Consider the following 15,673-nt stretch of genomic DNA (forward strand, 5'->3'; position numbering starts at 1 on the left):
GCTATTAATTTATTATATATTAATGGTTCTTGTTGGCATCTTACAAACTGGACAGAACTGAGAAGTAATTTTGCTGTCATTTGAGTTCAACATATAGAGAGTAAAAGGAGAAGTTATCAGCTTAAGCGTTTGGAAGACAAATAAAGGGATGCACAGATTTGTCCTGGCTTTGCTTTGTTTTCCACAGTTGTCATCATTCTGGTACTTGCAGAATATGGTACCCATCCAGTGACTTGGGACCTGTACGATTGTGATTTCTTGAACTCTCTTGGGTTGCAAGTTCTGACAGTGTCCTGAGCATCTCTTCCCAAAGAGATTTAATAATTGTTAAATCCCCTGAGTTTCAAAGTAATTCTACATTTATTTTATTTCTGAAACACGGTTACATGAAAAATAACATTTAAATGTTTTTTAACATACCGGCTTGGCCCTGTATGTCTAGGGTTTTGTATTATACAACTCTAAATCCTCTTTAGTTGCTTGAGAGAAGCTAATCATGCCATTTTAAGTAGTTTATAAGTGTGATTTGGATAATTAGCCTGGCTTTAATCCAGTGGCTTCTTTCCTCAAAGGATAGTTAGACATATGGAGACCAATTTGGACCCTGGAGACCAAACTTAAAAGGAGAAAGGCATATGGAGAGGGTCTGAACATCAGTGCAAGATCAGGCTCTGTGTGAAAAGATGCTGAGATCAAACAAGCTGGGCAGCAGTGCATACAGAACAGCTTTTCTTTGCTCTCTCTTTAGGAGTTGCATAGTTAAATACATTTAAAGGAGGTGCTGTTGTACATCATGCCTTGGATGGGAGGGAACATTCTCTCTACCCCTCTTGTGTATTGCTTTCTAGTGGTCTCTATTGTATTAGGAACTGCTGTTTCCTCACTGTGGTCCATATGCTTTGTTCAGTGTGTGGCCAGGGTGGCCGGTGATGCTGCAGACCAAGCTTTTAGGGTTTTTATGTATATAATTTTATATTTTTATATATATATATATATGTAGAAATCCTTCCACATAGAAGACAGGGGAAAGGTGTAATACGCACACATATATAAAAATAAACATCTAACTAAATAAGCAGTTGGAGAAATAATTTCCGCGAGACCCTGTGTGGCTGCCCGCAGCAGCTGTGTGAAGCCAGCAGAGGGAGCAAAGAGCCAGCTCAGCCCAGAGCTGATCTGGGGACACTGAAGCAATTGGAATTACTGTATTTAAATGGACTTTTTCTTTCCTGCCTTGTGGGAAGCAATGAACTGTTCTAATGCTTGCACATAGCTATTTGTAGGATTTTAACTTGTGCTGTATATGCAGAGATAGCATGTGTTAACATACACAACTTTGTACACTTTTTGTTTCTTCGTTTTTGTAGGAATGGGCCTTAACAAAGGACAAGTCAGTGAAACACATGGATTTGTGCCTTACTGTTGTGGACAGAGCACCTGGTTCACTAATAAAACTTCAGGGCTGTAGGGAAAACGACAGCAGACAGGTTAGTATGTCGTGATTGCACTCTGCAAACAGTGGGGAAAACAAGGATGGTGAATAAACCATGCACTGGTGATCAGACCTTCTATAGGCTCTACTTTTACTGCTTGTGTGTGTAAAGCTGGAATTTATGATGTCATAAAGGCAGAATAAGCTTTATCCCAACAGGGCCCTTATGTAAAGGTTTCACCCACTGATATATAACAGTGTTTAACTGCCATTTGTGTCTTCTGAAAGAGTTTATATATTCCACAATGTCTTTTTGAAAGGTCTTAGTGAAGTTTGAGTATTATATATTCTGTGTCTCAGAAGAATGTGGTTTGGCTTTCCTTCTTTTCTGTTGTAGCCTCTTCATAGCAGTCACTAGACTCCTTAAATTCATTTTTATCAATGCATCATTGTAACTTCATCTATTTCCCATGCCTGAGGAAAATCACATTTGCAGAGTCATACCATCTTTTTGATGTAGTCATACAACAGCTCATCTCTTTCAGCTCAGTCATCAGTTCTGATCATCTGCCAGCTTCCTTGCTTCTGTATCTCTGTTTTTGCAGAGAGGTAACTGAAACACTGTTTGTTGATGAGGGAAGGAATATTCTTGCCACTCTTCAGAAAAGGAAACTAAGGAAGCAAGATTTTCTTGATAAGGTTTACAGGCATAATATGGTAGACATACAAGAGAAACCACCCCCTTTAAGAAAAAAAAATCCTGTATTTGGGATTTATTCTGTCATTGACATCATCTTGGACAAAGAACTTTTGACAGCACAGATTGGTTGTCTTCTGTAGAATTGAAAGGTGTCTGACAAATGTCTGGATTTCTGTAAAGTTGTCTACAGCGAATGTGCTTCTTACTTCTCTGTGCTCAGTATTGTAGTGGTACGTGGATGGATTTTGGTTCTCATTTTTTTTTCTTCAGACCAAAAGTGTCACACAGATAACTGTGGGACATTGTATTTGAGAAGCTCTGAACTAGAGGGAAATGTGTTGGTGTATTCTGTGTCTTGCTGAGTGTTAGCTGAAAGAACAGCTGTTTTGGCAAGGCTTCCCAGAACTTACATGCTCTTACTCAAGAATCATCTAAACTGCTCCTATTATTGCAGTTTTTACAGCTTTCCAGGCACAAGCCAGGGAGGCTTATGAAGACTTCAAAGGACAGGATGTAGAATTCTTCCTTTTCCTGCTTTTCCAGGTCAATAACTGTATTTTCTCTTCCAGAAATGGGAACAAATTGAAAGCAATTCTAAACTGAGGCACGTTGGCAGCAACCTCTGTCTAGACAGCCGAAATGCCAAAAATGGTGGTCTCACCGTTGAGATCTGCAATCCTTCTTTGTCACAGCAGTGGAAATTCACACTTAATCTGCAACAGTAGAAGGACTTACAAGCAAAATGCTGTTTCAACTGAAAAACATTGGGCAAAGTTTTGATTGAATTACTGATGTATTTCTTAAAACTTTCCACGGAACTTATATACCTCAGTATTCCACCTTTATCTGAAAGTAGAGTGCTGAAGCAGACACCAGGGATTCAGGGGACTCGGAGCACTGCAAAGATGTCACTGAGCATTACTTCACATGATGAAGGAATTGTGCTGCAGACTTCAACTGTTCCTTTTTGTCTTCAGCTACTACTTGCACAGCAGATAATTAACTCTAGGAACAACTGACGTATTATAAACAAAAGGATCTGAAGAAACATCTGTGGGGGAACAGAGTGTGGGAGGGAGGGTGGGAAAAATTACTAGGAGAAGGTCATTTGAAAACTCCATTGGAATAGAAGTCATGGTTTGTCATTTCCAGAACCAGAAGTGTCATTTTGAAGTTTTTTTTTTTCTCCTGTGTGTACTTGGTAATTTGAATATGAACTTTTCTATGACGGACTCTAAATATAAATATATGAAAGTATATATATTGTCAGCTCCCAATGATTTGTATCCGTTTTCATCATCCTATAATTATCAACAAAGTGATTGACATATGTATAACCAGAAATTGGCTTGGAGTGCTAGGAGAGAGAAACTGAGGGTGCGGATTTTGTGCTGCTGGGTATGATGTCCGTGCTAACACTGGATGCTTTTGCTTTGCAAACTGGATCTACTTCTTAACACTTCACCATCGCTGGAGATCATGAAACTCAGGAGGAGAAAGAAAATAGCAGAGGAAGTCAATGCATCTGCCCAGATGATTGCTCCAACTTGGGAATTCATCACCTGTGCTCTGGATAACGTTAAACCTGTACTTGATATTTGTGTTGATCATTTCTGTAGTACTTTGTCTTTAAAAGATTTCTTCCTTAGTTACAAAATTATGTAGACTGCACAGAGCTTTTGTGCAGCCATGTTGGTTCAGCACAGTTTTATTCTGGGGCCCTAATGAGAAAAATTTGTCTTAAACTCCCCTTTTGAGTTGTGGAAATAAGTTAGAATTGTACCACCACTGATGACAGCACAAGATCTGAATTTTAATTTGCAAGGATGAGCTGTGTAATATCTCTGAATTGCACTTGGTAATTTATAGGCCTACTACTGGGAAATTTTCCTCCATTTTGTTTCTTTAAATGTAGCTTTTGAATGGATTCAGGCTTGACTCTGGGAATCAGCCTGGATACCTGCATAGCCTATGTGTTTTTAACCATAGAACTTGTGCATTCTGCAGCTTCAGTCCAGCTGATGTCAATTTTATAAAACAATACTGTCAAAGGTAACCCCAGCTTTGACCTGTCCTTTCTTATGTTTGCATAGACTATATACTTTTTTATTAAAAGCAAATGCTTCAATGAGCTTTTAAAGCAAGAAGGAAAGTAAATAACTATTAATAAGCGAGACAGCATTGACAAAAATCAGTGCAGACATGGCATGCCAGGAAGTGGTTTTGGAAAGATGATGGATCTTGGAAAAATAAAAGGGTTGATCATAAGGAGATGAAAAACATCTGCTGTACTGTAGTATGCTGGTACAGTCCCCCTCTTCCTTTGTCCTGGAAGTAGAGTAGTTCCTGATTTTTCATTTTCCCTTGGCTGTACCTATGCATCAGGTGTAGAGATGGTACTCTCGTGGGCAACATGGCTTTACTGTGCCAGTCTGTGTGCCCATAGATACCTTGTGTGTCTGTGTTATGACCTGCAGGTACCTGCTTACCTTTTGGATGGGGCCATTAAATCCAATTTTACCCATCCATCATCATCTGACTTTTTTAAATGAATAATTAATACTCTTTCTCTGCTTATCCACAATCCACTTTCTCCAAAACTTGCCTGTTTTAAAGGCCAGACAGTGGATAAACTATTTTCAGCTTTTAGTCTCTCCCTGTAGCCTTTTAACCTAGCTGAGAACTTGAAGAACGTGTTTCATAAACATAGCAATAGATGCCTTCATGTTTTGGAAAACAAATGCTGAAATATGAGCTCAGCAGCAAGCCAGTTGTTTGAGGCTTTGAAAAACAGAATTTAAAAGGAAATTAAAAAACCCAACCACTCAGCTTCAACCATGGACGTATTTCCACTTGCAGCTTTGATCAAATTAAGGGCAGTACTAACTGAAATCAGCAGCTGCAACTCTCAGTACTGACCTGCCTCTTATCTCTGAATCAAAATTGGTAGTAACAATATTTTAAAAATCCATATTTCATCTCTTAAGTCTTTAATGACAACAACATTCATAAAGTAGGAATAATTTTTCAGTAATTCCCCATGGATGCTGTGCATAGGGGTTTTAATATAGGAGCTTTTCTTGGAGAGAATAGACAAGAAGTGGTATCCTTTTGTTATGTTTACATGACAGTGTGCCAAAGTTACTTACTGTGATTTTAGGGGTTTTTAATGCTGAAGAAATTCACCCATTTGAAAGACAAATTAAGAGCCCTTGAAGCAAATTGTGATGGAGTCTCCTGAGAACTTTTCTTACCATCTTCAAAACAAGAATGGTGATACTGTTTATTTTGCAGATTTTCAAAACATAGTTTGGAAACTGTTTTTTTCAGTTGGTTTAAAAAGTCTGCTGTACAGAGCTTGTACTTGTTCATTTTATAGATGGAAACCATCCTTGAAAATTTGTTTAACTTAAATAAAGAAGAACGCTTTATAGATAAGTGTGTGCTGGTTAATAGAACCGAGTAAAGCCAGTAAAAGTCTGCCTGGAGCTTGTAGATTGAAGTAGTTTTCAAACACTTAATTTCACTTAGTTGCTTCATAAAGTTCCTGTTCTAAAAGTGTGTATATGTGGGTGTATATTTGTATTTAAGAAAAGAGATTTTGTTTGTATTTAATATTATAATTTTGAAGAAATTTTAGAAGCTGTGTTACACTGAGGAGAGAAGGTTAATGCTGACTGTATAGTCACCTTAAAACATATTGTCACCCTCCTGCCCCTCTAGGCCTGGGCTTCTGGAGATTCCTGCTGTGCCTCTCCTTGCTCCCAGCAATCCCTGTGCCAGGGCCGGGAACAGCTGCAGCTCTCAGCCCCTCGGGGTGCCTGTGCTCATGGGCTCGTGCTGTCCCCCTGCTCTCTCTTGTGCAGGGGGGGCATTCAGGTGCCTGTGCTGCACGAGGTGATAGATTGTAAATACTTCATATTTAAACAAAAATATACTTTTTTAAATAAAGGTTTTTTAGGGGGCAAACACTCCACTGGTCTAGTTTAGAGAGTTTGCAGATGAGACTTCACCAAGACAGCTGGGGAGGGAGCAAATCCTGCATGGGAAGTGATGGGGAGCTGCAAAAGGAGAATTTTCAGTTTTCCTGCTGCTGTAAGAGGAAATGGGGCTGCCAACAAGGCATGGCCTGGCATCCCCTTGGCAGAGCTGGGCTGCAAGCTAAGTGAGATGGAGATGGGACAGTGCTCCAAAAATCTCATCTGTGATCTGTCCAGCCTCAGAGATGCCACAGATCAGCTTTTGGGGCACATCATTCTTTCCCACTCCAGGGCATACAGGGCTAGGTTCTTTGTTCCTGGTCTAAGAAACTCAGCTTTGCAGTCAGCCCCAAGGGCACAATCAGCCAGCAGAACCTACAGAAGCATCTATCAGAAAGAGTGAAACACTTCCACTCTTTTAATTGTACTGACAGGAAGAGTTTTGCCTAGCAACCTGTGGGAAAGGAGAAGTCTTGGGTACAAACTTTCTCTCTGTAGCAGAAGTCAGTGACTTTCAAAATCTGAATTAAATCAAGGAAATAGGTCTTTAATATTAATGGCTGGCAAAAATAAAATGGCCTTGTCAAGCTGCAGTAAACAAAAGGAACAGTTTTGCATCTGCAGATTATATCTGAGTATTCAAATGAGGATTCTCTATCTTAAATGCCCTTTAACACCTGGGAGCTGGCAGGTGATACTGAAAGATAATTACAACAGGAAAAATAAAAGCAATAGAAGCTTTTAATCTAATCCAGTGTTAAATGTAGGAGTCTGTTATGTCTCTGCCTAGAGTCTTCCGTGTTTCCTGTGTGTATTGTTCTCAGTTCACTTCCTAGTGTAAGTAGCAGGACTGAATGAACCATCCAGCAACTTTTGCATTACTGCTGACCAGAACTCCCTTGTTGCCATGTTACCTGAGTACATAGATCTGAAAAAAAGTTTCCCATTCATTTTCTGGAAATTCAGGTTATGCTTTTTAGCAGTTTTTCATGCATGGGTTTACTCTGCTTGCTTGTCACTGTGCATAAAAGCAGATGTCTATACTGCTTTTATAAGGGAATGTTTAAGCTTTACTCTTTGTGGATTAACAAAAGCATTTTAAATCCTGAATTTTCAAGAAGATGCCTGTCTCTGTTTGGAAAAAAGGAAGCTGAATATTGGGAGAGATTAAAAGGCTGTAACCTGCCTGAGGTAAGGGCTGTTGTCTTGTTTAAAGTGGATCCTATAGAACATTGCCCAGTTCCTTTCTGGGGTGTTACTGCCATAACCATAGTTATTTTAAGATGTTTAATTTTTGTATACAAATACCAACATCTCCTTTGCCTTACTTAGGTTTATTTTAAATGTAGATGCTTTATGAATTTATGTGGCCCTGAGTGGCATGCAGGCATCACCCGTGTCCTCCTTCAAGCCTGAAGTACAGTGAATAATTTCATAGCAATAACTTCTTACAGGATGCTCTAGCAAGAGGCTTGTTCCTCTACAGAATCGTTTCAAGTGAATGAAGTCACTGAAAAAACCTCTGGGATAATAAGCCATGATTACAGAATGAGCACAAATGTCAGGGTTGCATCTTTTGTTAGCCTTCACATTTTATTTACAGCTTAGCATCCAGCAGCTATTTTAAGATGTGCTAGTAATCAAGCTTAAAAATCGAGAATAAAGTCAGTCCACAGATGTTCTCTCTACAGCCCTCCAAGAGGTCTGAATGGGTGCAAAATACCCTTTTGATTTGACTTGACTTGATTTCTTGCAGCACAGCAGCATGTTGCTGCTCTGTATGCAGAAAGAGGGATCTGTTTGATTTCAAGTTCCTATTTCTACCCAGCAGATGTTTTTAATCCAAGGATTTTCTGAGGTGTTTTTTTAATTAGAAAGGATCTGGAAGTAGCAAGCATCTTTCTGCCAAACCTGTATTAATTAACGGTCACCTTTGGTAGTCTGGTAAAAACAGGGTTAGAAAATTACTATTGACGGTCTGTTGTGGTCTGGTAGTGTGATGAGCACCACTTCTGCAAAACACTTTTCTCAACTTTTGTGCCACCTTTCTTCCCATCCAGAAGGTTGTTTTTGAAGTGAGCAAGGGTTGGGTTCCTGGTGGCAGCTCCGTGCTCAGCTGAGCCAGCCTACTGGTTGCTGCGGAGGGAGAAAGGAATGCTGATCCTGCCTCTCCTCCCTGGGATACTGTTTCTGCCCATTCCGTAAGACAAGATAGGGAAGGCTGGCAAAAACAAACAAAAAGAACCAACAACCCAAATATAGAAAGTGTGGTTACTTTTGGTAGCTGAAAGTCCTTTGAGCTTGGCTTAACTAGACCATAAAATCAAGCCTTACATTTTTGTAAGAGAGGCTGAGGTGAGGGATGCTCTGGTTTGTGTTGCAGCTGAGGTGCCTATAGTAATAATAGTACTACTACTAACTTATACCAAAACTGCTGATATCTAAAGCCAGCAGTACCTGTAGTGTCAAGAGAGGAGAAACAGGGGGTGAGAGAGACAAAAAGATTGTAAGTTTTGCATCAAGGTCTTGGTTTCAACACTAAGCCAGTGTTTGACAGGGAGTTTCCTGCTAGAAAGGGACATAACACTTTGGTGTCAACAATCTGGGGAAGGAAGATGCTCCACCCTGCGTGCAGTTTGTGCTTTGTGTGGCATGGAGCACATCATACTGGTGTTAGGCTCTCTGCCAGCTGGTTTCAGAATTGTATCAAGCCATTGCTCTTCCTTTCCCTGTGGAATGAGTTATTTGAAAGAGGGTGGCATCTTTAGGTCACTGGTGGTGACGGTCAGGGCTTCTGTCTTGGGAGGAGCTTCAAAAGAAAATGACACACACACACACTCTTCTTGGTATCTTGGTAGAAAAGATGAAAAAGAAGTGAAGCAGAAGAGAGCAGAGTCACAAAGGGAGAGGGCGTGGAGAAGCAGATGCAGAGCTGCAGCTTAGAATGTATTTCAAAGTTAGTAATTCATAGTTTAAGGGAAAATAAGATGGGGCTATCCTGTGCTCTACAGAATCAGCTGTAACATCTTCAACAGTGGTATCTGTGCCAAGTGCTCAGCTTCTCTTTGGATGTGACCTCTGGCAAGAGCTCAGATGTAAAAGACCGGCTACAATTTTCAGAAGTTTTAAGGATTGTTAGTTTTTAAAAATAAAATTTGGAAGTTTAAACATCTTGAGAAACAGATGAACTTGAGAATTAGGAAATCTTATTCTTCAGCTGATCTAATTCTCCTTTTGTCAGCTCTTCCAATATAAGTTTGTTTTAATGAATAACTGTTTCCAGGCTGAATGTCTAGCTTCAACTGTGAGCCATTTGTCTGCTAATTATGTTTGATTCCTTAAAATATTTTTTCATAGAATCAGAGCTTCTGGAATGTGATTCTGCCATTTCTTTAGTTTTGCCTGTACAGACTGAACCCTTAAACTAGGTCAGAAGCAGGTTTTTCAGGTCACACATTGCTACAGCTGTTCCCTGAGCTGTCCTCAAGGCAGATGGAGGGATGATGAGGGGTGAAGGTCCTTCTCTCAACTCCAGTAAAAACAGGATGGGGTTCCCTATGGTTCTTACTTGTGTAAGATTCCCACTGATGCTTCTTACTCACGTTGTTCTTGGGGCTTTGTAAGAAAGACAGCCAGGCAGTGCTCTGAGTGATCCTGAGGGGTGTTACATCTTCCTTGGCTTCCAGCAAATCCAGTGTGGCAAGGTAAATCAATGTTGGGCCTTTAGCTGTTTATCTTTCTGGATGAAATCAGTAAAGAGAACACTGCTAGGTGTCCACAAACAGTGCTTGCAGGCAGCTGGTGAGAACTGATGCTCTTGAGGGGTTGTCAGTTTGCTCAGGGAACATCCCAAAAATTGGTTGTCCACCTGGGAATCTCTGTGCTTCTCATTTTACACAACAGGATTAGGTGCTGGAACGGATCAAAGTATTTGCACAGCACACTGGGAAATCTTAATAGGGGAAAATGGAATAAGGGGGATAGACACAGCTCAATTACAAGGCAAGTGGCACAGAGTGTATGCCAGGGGCCACTTCTTTCCCTGTTAAATCTGAAGTCCTTTATCAGCAAGGAGCAAGAATTGTCCAGTTTTGAGCTGGAAAGGCAGGGTGGCTGTACAAGAAGAGGTTGGATCATGAGCAGTAAGGAGTATATGGATAGGGAGTTAACTCATGGCTATTCTTTGTAAGTACTGAATGAGAAGGCAAAAAAAAAAAAAAGATGCCAGGTACCAGTTTTAAGACAAAAGCACTTCATATTGTTGAAAATTACTCCATGGATGTGACAGCCCTTTCAGTGGAAAACAGGGCTGTAAAACATGCAAATTTATAAACATGCACCAGGAAGTCTCTAAGACAGAGATTAATGGGAGCTTGAAGGGCAGGTGGAGGTAATACTATTCGGTTTTAATTCCATTCCTTTGTTCTTTCCTTAGGCAACTGCTTGCTGGGTTATCAAATCCTTTGGTCCATGCTTGCTCCATTTTCCAGCTGAAGTGTCCTGAAGCTGGACCAACACATGGATGCACTGAGCACCTTTGGAGCACAGCAGGTAAGAACAGCAAGTGCAGCACCAGGAACATGCCAAGGGGCAGTGCCAGGTGAGCACACCCAGAAGGAATGACCAAGCAGCTGGTATTTAATGTGCTGGGTGGAGAATCCCATCTCCAGCTCTCATTTCAAACTACTTTTCTTGCTACTTACAAAATGGTGTCCTCAACCTCTCACATAAAATGTTAAGATGTTTCTGGTTGATTTTTATATTATAACAGAAAATGGCTGCAGATAGTTTTTAAATTTCAGACTTTCGCATTGAGGAAGTATGGGCAAAAAATGAGTCTGGAAAGGATTAGGAAAATATTTTTGTATTTTATTGTGAATAGCAGTTTAGTGCCTTTGGGGACCAAATTCCCCATGATTTAAAGAATTTTATTCCTATCCAAAACTGCCACAGACATAAACCCATAGAATCTGCATTCTCAAAAGTCTCTTTGGTAGAAGATGGCATCTTTGACGTTCTGCTCTTTTCATTGCCTAAGTCCCTAAGGACAGTCTCTGAGAGCTTCTGAAGAAAACAAGTTATATAGAGTTCTGAGAGCATGCCATGGGATTTGCAATTAGCCTGGATGCAAAGATCTTTGTTCTGCATCTGAATTTTGACCTTTGTTAGCAGTGCCTGGAGAAAGGCTTGTATGAGTTTCTGGGTATCCGCACCTGGCACAAAGGGGGTCCAGGTTTAAGGTGGGGCACCCTGGGCTCCATTGCTAGAGAAATTATGACAAAAAGGGCAGGTGGCTTTTGCCCCTGGGAACCCCTGCACTGTGGGATTGGTTGGAACCAGCCCTGCTGGTTTCCTAATGCCAGTACCACGATACTTCTGTGATCCACTTCGTATGGATTAAACACTCTCTGGAAATGAAGCTGAAGATGTGCCCAGCCTGTGTGGAGCAGAGCTGAGCCTGGCAGGAGTGACTGGTGCCCTTGCTGCAACAGCTATCGGGTGACTTTCCAGAAAGATTTTTAAAAAATCATTTCTATAGACTTGGCCAAATAAAAAGTCATTTCATGGGGTACACAAAGGGTAGGCCCAAATCCACGTGAGTGGAAGGTGACCTTTTAGCCCGCTTGCTTCAATTCTGAACACTTGTGTTGGAGGAGGCATCACGTCAGCCTCGCTCGCTGTGCCCGCACAGGCCGGAGCAGGAGCAGTCACAAACAGTGTTACTGCTCCTGTTGTGTGAGGAGCTCTGTTCCTGTGCTGGTGCTCTCTGCTGGGGCAGGGGAGGTTACCTGCCCCTCACAGGAAAGGTTTGGTGGCGGGTGGAGTGTTGTACGTAAAAAAGAGGCAGTCTGAGCCCAAGGTATTCCCAGAGAAAATGCTTCTCTGTGCAGGATGGTTATTTCTGTGTTCACCTATGCATCCCACCCCACTGCTGTTTTATTTGTGGGAAATGTCCTTCCCTTTCCCAGCAGATGGACTTGGCTGCTCTCGTGGGTAGGATCAGAGTCATGCATCCTGTTGGCAGCTCTGCTTTCTTTGACTGGGTGCCCTGGAGCACGAATTTCCTTAGGAAAGCCAGAGATGGCAGCAAGACAAGTTTCCTGCCCATTCCCTTGTTCCAGTTTCCTCCTTTTGGCAGAACAGAATTTGATTTTCTTTCTCGCTATTATTATGGGCTGCGAAGAACAGCTCTTAAATTAGCCCCGAGGAGGTGGAAAGGTAAAGGAATCACTGTGGGGAGTTTGGTCTGACGCAAGTAATAAGCACAAGCTCTACCTGATTTGACTGATGAACCCTGTCATATGCACAGCCCTCTCCCCAGTTTGTTTTGGTTGTTTTAATTAACTTTTGGCAGCCATGCCAAATGCAACTCTTGCGCCTTTTCCCAACCACTGCTGCAATGTTACAGTGAAGTTCTTTGGCCACAGCTTGGCTTGGGAGGCTTGGGTCCATCCAAGGAGCCTCCTGTGAAACTCAAGGCCTGTGTGAAGGTGCCTAAATATCCCACAATAGTGACCCATTACCCCCCTTTCCTAAAACACTCCTGCTCCATCTTCTCCCCACTGCTTTGAGCAGCTCGGCTGTTCTTGCCATTCTCCTTCACTTCTTCAGGACACTTGTGCACTGTTTGGCCAGAGATGTTCCTGCTGGACATCTGCCAAAGGGAGCACTTGCACAGCACTGCGGGGGGAGCTGGGAAGGGCAGAGTTGGGCTCTTCAGCAGAGCTGGCATATGTGACACTGTGTTACCAGAGCCTCTGAAGGCCGTCCCTCTCTAGGGGATGCTTCTCCTCAGCCCTGGGGACTGTGGAGCAGTTGCACTGCTCCACCTTGAGAGGATGGATGCCCTGGAGCACCTAGCTGCTGGCGAGGGGAGGGAAGGCAGCACACAAACCCCTTCAGTGCCCTGTAGCAGCATTGGGCAAAGCGAGATTTAGGTCACCTTCCTGGGGAGCAGTTTGCTCTCTGCTGACTGCCTCTATCACACCGGCCTGAGGTGCTGACAGAAGAGCAGGGCAACTTTTGAACCAGAAGTATAAATTCACTTCAGATAAGGTGTTACGGTTTGCTTTCAATGAGGGAAGGGAGCTTTGCAACCACCCATTTCTACAGAAATCTGCCCTAAGAAGGTAGAGGTGCTCCTATCTTCCTGGGTGCTTCAGCCTTTGCATAGAGCCCCAAAGAACAGCAGCCACATCAAATCTTATCCACCGCTGATTTTCATTATCGACAAGAAAAACTGGGTTAAGCTGCCTCAGGCAAAATAATCCTGCAGGCTGCTGCAAGGCTGTCATTGCTAGAGAGGCTCTGTCAGCTGGGAAAGGGCACTGCTTCCGTGCAACAATGAACCTCATTATGTTAGAAATCACTCCTCGTTGTTTGAAAATAAACAGTCAGAGGAAATCCTTTCTTACTCTCTTTCTGTCGCACTTTTGTCCCTTTCAGGTTGCACAAAAGCCATTTGGTTATTTGCAGTACAGAATCAGAGCTGGTTGGGACCAGTGGCCATAAAACCAATGAGACGACAGGTAGGATGAGCACATGGGGAGAAGAGTAAGGTCTGGCTGGTCTGGCACATCTGGTTGCTAAACCTGATGCAGAGGCATGAGGCTGGGTCCGACCCACAGAGCTCCAGGACAGCATTTCCAGCTCCCTGGGGTTTGGGCTGTGGCTGGGCAGCTCCCTTGCAGCCCAGTTTTGTTTGGCACCTGCTCTCTCTTGCTAAGAGGGAGCCTGGTCATCACTCCTGCAGGCTGCTCTTTGGGGAAGCAATGAGGGAAGGGTCCATCCCAGTGCCTGCAAGATGTTCATGATACGTGATTTACCACTGGCCTGCTGAACCACCACCCTATACATGTTTCCACTGAAATTTGGTGGTGATGCTACTGGAAAAATCATGAGAGACAGATCATACATGCTGGCCTGTGGGAAAAAGTTCCTGAATTTGTTTTGTCACATGAGCAATAGAAAGCTATTGCTGGCCCCCACTGAGTCCACTTGAATGTCTGTGCTTGGTGTGTGTTTGTGTGTACTTGCCCCAGGCCAGGGGCTTTTTTTGCTTCAAAAAGGCAGCTTCTAAAATCACTATAGTGCACCATGCCTTGAAATTGGCTGCTGCCATCCCAGGCAAGAGAATGCTGCTGTATATGGATGATTTGTTCAAACCGTCTATGGCCAGTTTGTTGCACTGGCCGAGACCCCTGAAAGGGCTACAGATGTTTAACAGCTGGTCTCAGTCCTACTGAACACCTTTCAGATACTCCAGGGTCACTCACACACACCAAGCCCCTGGCTGCAGTAACTGGTTTTCTTCATTAAAAGTGCAAGTATTTCTTCTGCTCTAGTAAGTTTATTAAACATGACTTGCAGTATTGAATAGCACTGCTTGCTCAGCCTGCCTGCAAACTGTGGGTGATCAACCATTACCAATTTAGTAGGTACTTGAGATTACCTGGTGTCTGGAAAGACAAACTGTGGAACTCTGCAGTGGCACTTTGGAAATTGCTTTACGGAACAGAGCAATGCTCTACCTGCTCAATATTAATCATGGGATAGGAGTGGAAAGAAAAGGTGGTTATCTGAACACTGAAACGCTGTGCTGATGTTATGCTGAGCTACTTGTTGGGATGTCTCTCTTCCATCCAGTATCAGAAGTAGCTGTGGGTTTTAGGTGGTGGTGGTTTGTTTGGCACAGTAATGAAGATGACTAAAAAAAGATTAATTGGGATGTCAAGGAGAAGAACAGCACACATACACTGGAGGAACACCAGCAGGTACAGAATTAGATTTTTCTTTGCAAGTGTTGGATGGAGACTTTCCTCTGTGGCTGGGTGAAGATACAATTGCTTATGTTTGCAGAGCAGCTTTTCCAGTCTGTATGTCCAAGATATAACTATGCCCATTAATTCACGTGTTTGTCTTTATCTCCAACAGTTTCAATCTTAAAAGGCTTTGGGATACAGATAGTCTAGTAGGCAATGAACTTTTACAGTTCCTGAGAGTGATTTGCAATTTATTCTGGTGTGACTGCCTGCAGGTGCTAATCTTATTCGCAGCAAATAAATGCCTCTCCCTCCCCACTTTCCCTCAGAACTTTCCATTTGTTGGGGATTATTATTTGGCATCATTGTACCTGACTATTTGTAAATTCTGTGTGTGTCCAGGAGAGATGGAAGAGGTTTGCTTTGGTGTTTCCCCAAAGGGTTTGAGACAATGTTGTGATCTTAAATCCTGCCTTGTTGCCCTTGGGGAGTCTGAATCTGGCAGGAGGAGTATCTAACCTTTCTTTTAAGGCTGCAATCCAGCCTTGAGTCACGGAAGTAGAAAAAGGAGCATATTTTGGCTTGTTGTACCTCGGTGTGCTCACACTGCAGTTGGTACCAGCTGTCTCCAGGCCAGTGCAGGGCAATGGCTGCACTGCAGGAGGTGAGACTGTCTGCTCAGGGGAGGTGATTCTCCTCCAAGTTTGTGGACTGCCATTTCCCCATGAAACTGAGAACCTCCTTTGCTGCTGCTCTTGCTTCTTTGATGAAGGACAGACTGCAGATTCCCAGGCAAAAC

General features: G+C 42.6%; 1 protein-coding gene across 1 annotated transcript in view; it reads left to right on the forward strand.

Moving 5' to 3' along the window:
* The window catches only part of GALNT2 (polypeptide N-acetylgalactosaminyltransferase 2), a 95,260-nt gene extending 89,633 nt beyond the window's left edge, over positions 1 to 5,627 (forward strand). Inside the window, exons 15-16 of the mRNA XM_032102333.1 lie at positions 1,368 to 1,487; positions 2,702 to 5,627. Coding sequence (XP_031958224.1) covers positions 1,368 to 1,487; positions 2,702 to 2,857 — 276 coding nt within the window. The 3' untranslated portion in view covers positions 2,858 to 5,627. The remainder of the gene's footprint in view (positions 1 to 1,367; positions 1,488 to 2,701) is intronic.
* The last annotated feature ends 10,046 nt before the right edge of the window (positions 5,628 to 15,673 follow it).

The sequence above is a fragment of the Corvus moneduloides genome, chromosome 3 (genome assembly GCF_009650955.1).
Source record: "Corvus moneduloides isolate bCorMon1 chromosome 3, bCorMon1.pri, whole genome shotgun sequence".
NCBI classification, from domain to species: domain Eukaryota; kingdom Metazoa; phylum Chordata; class Aves; order Passeriformes; family Corvidae; genus Corvus; species Corvus moneduloides.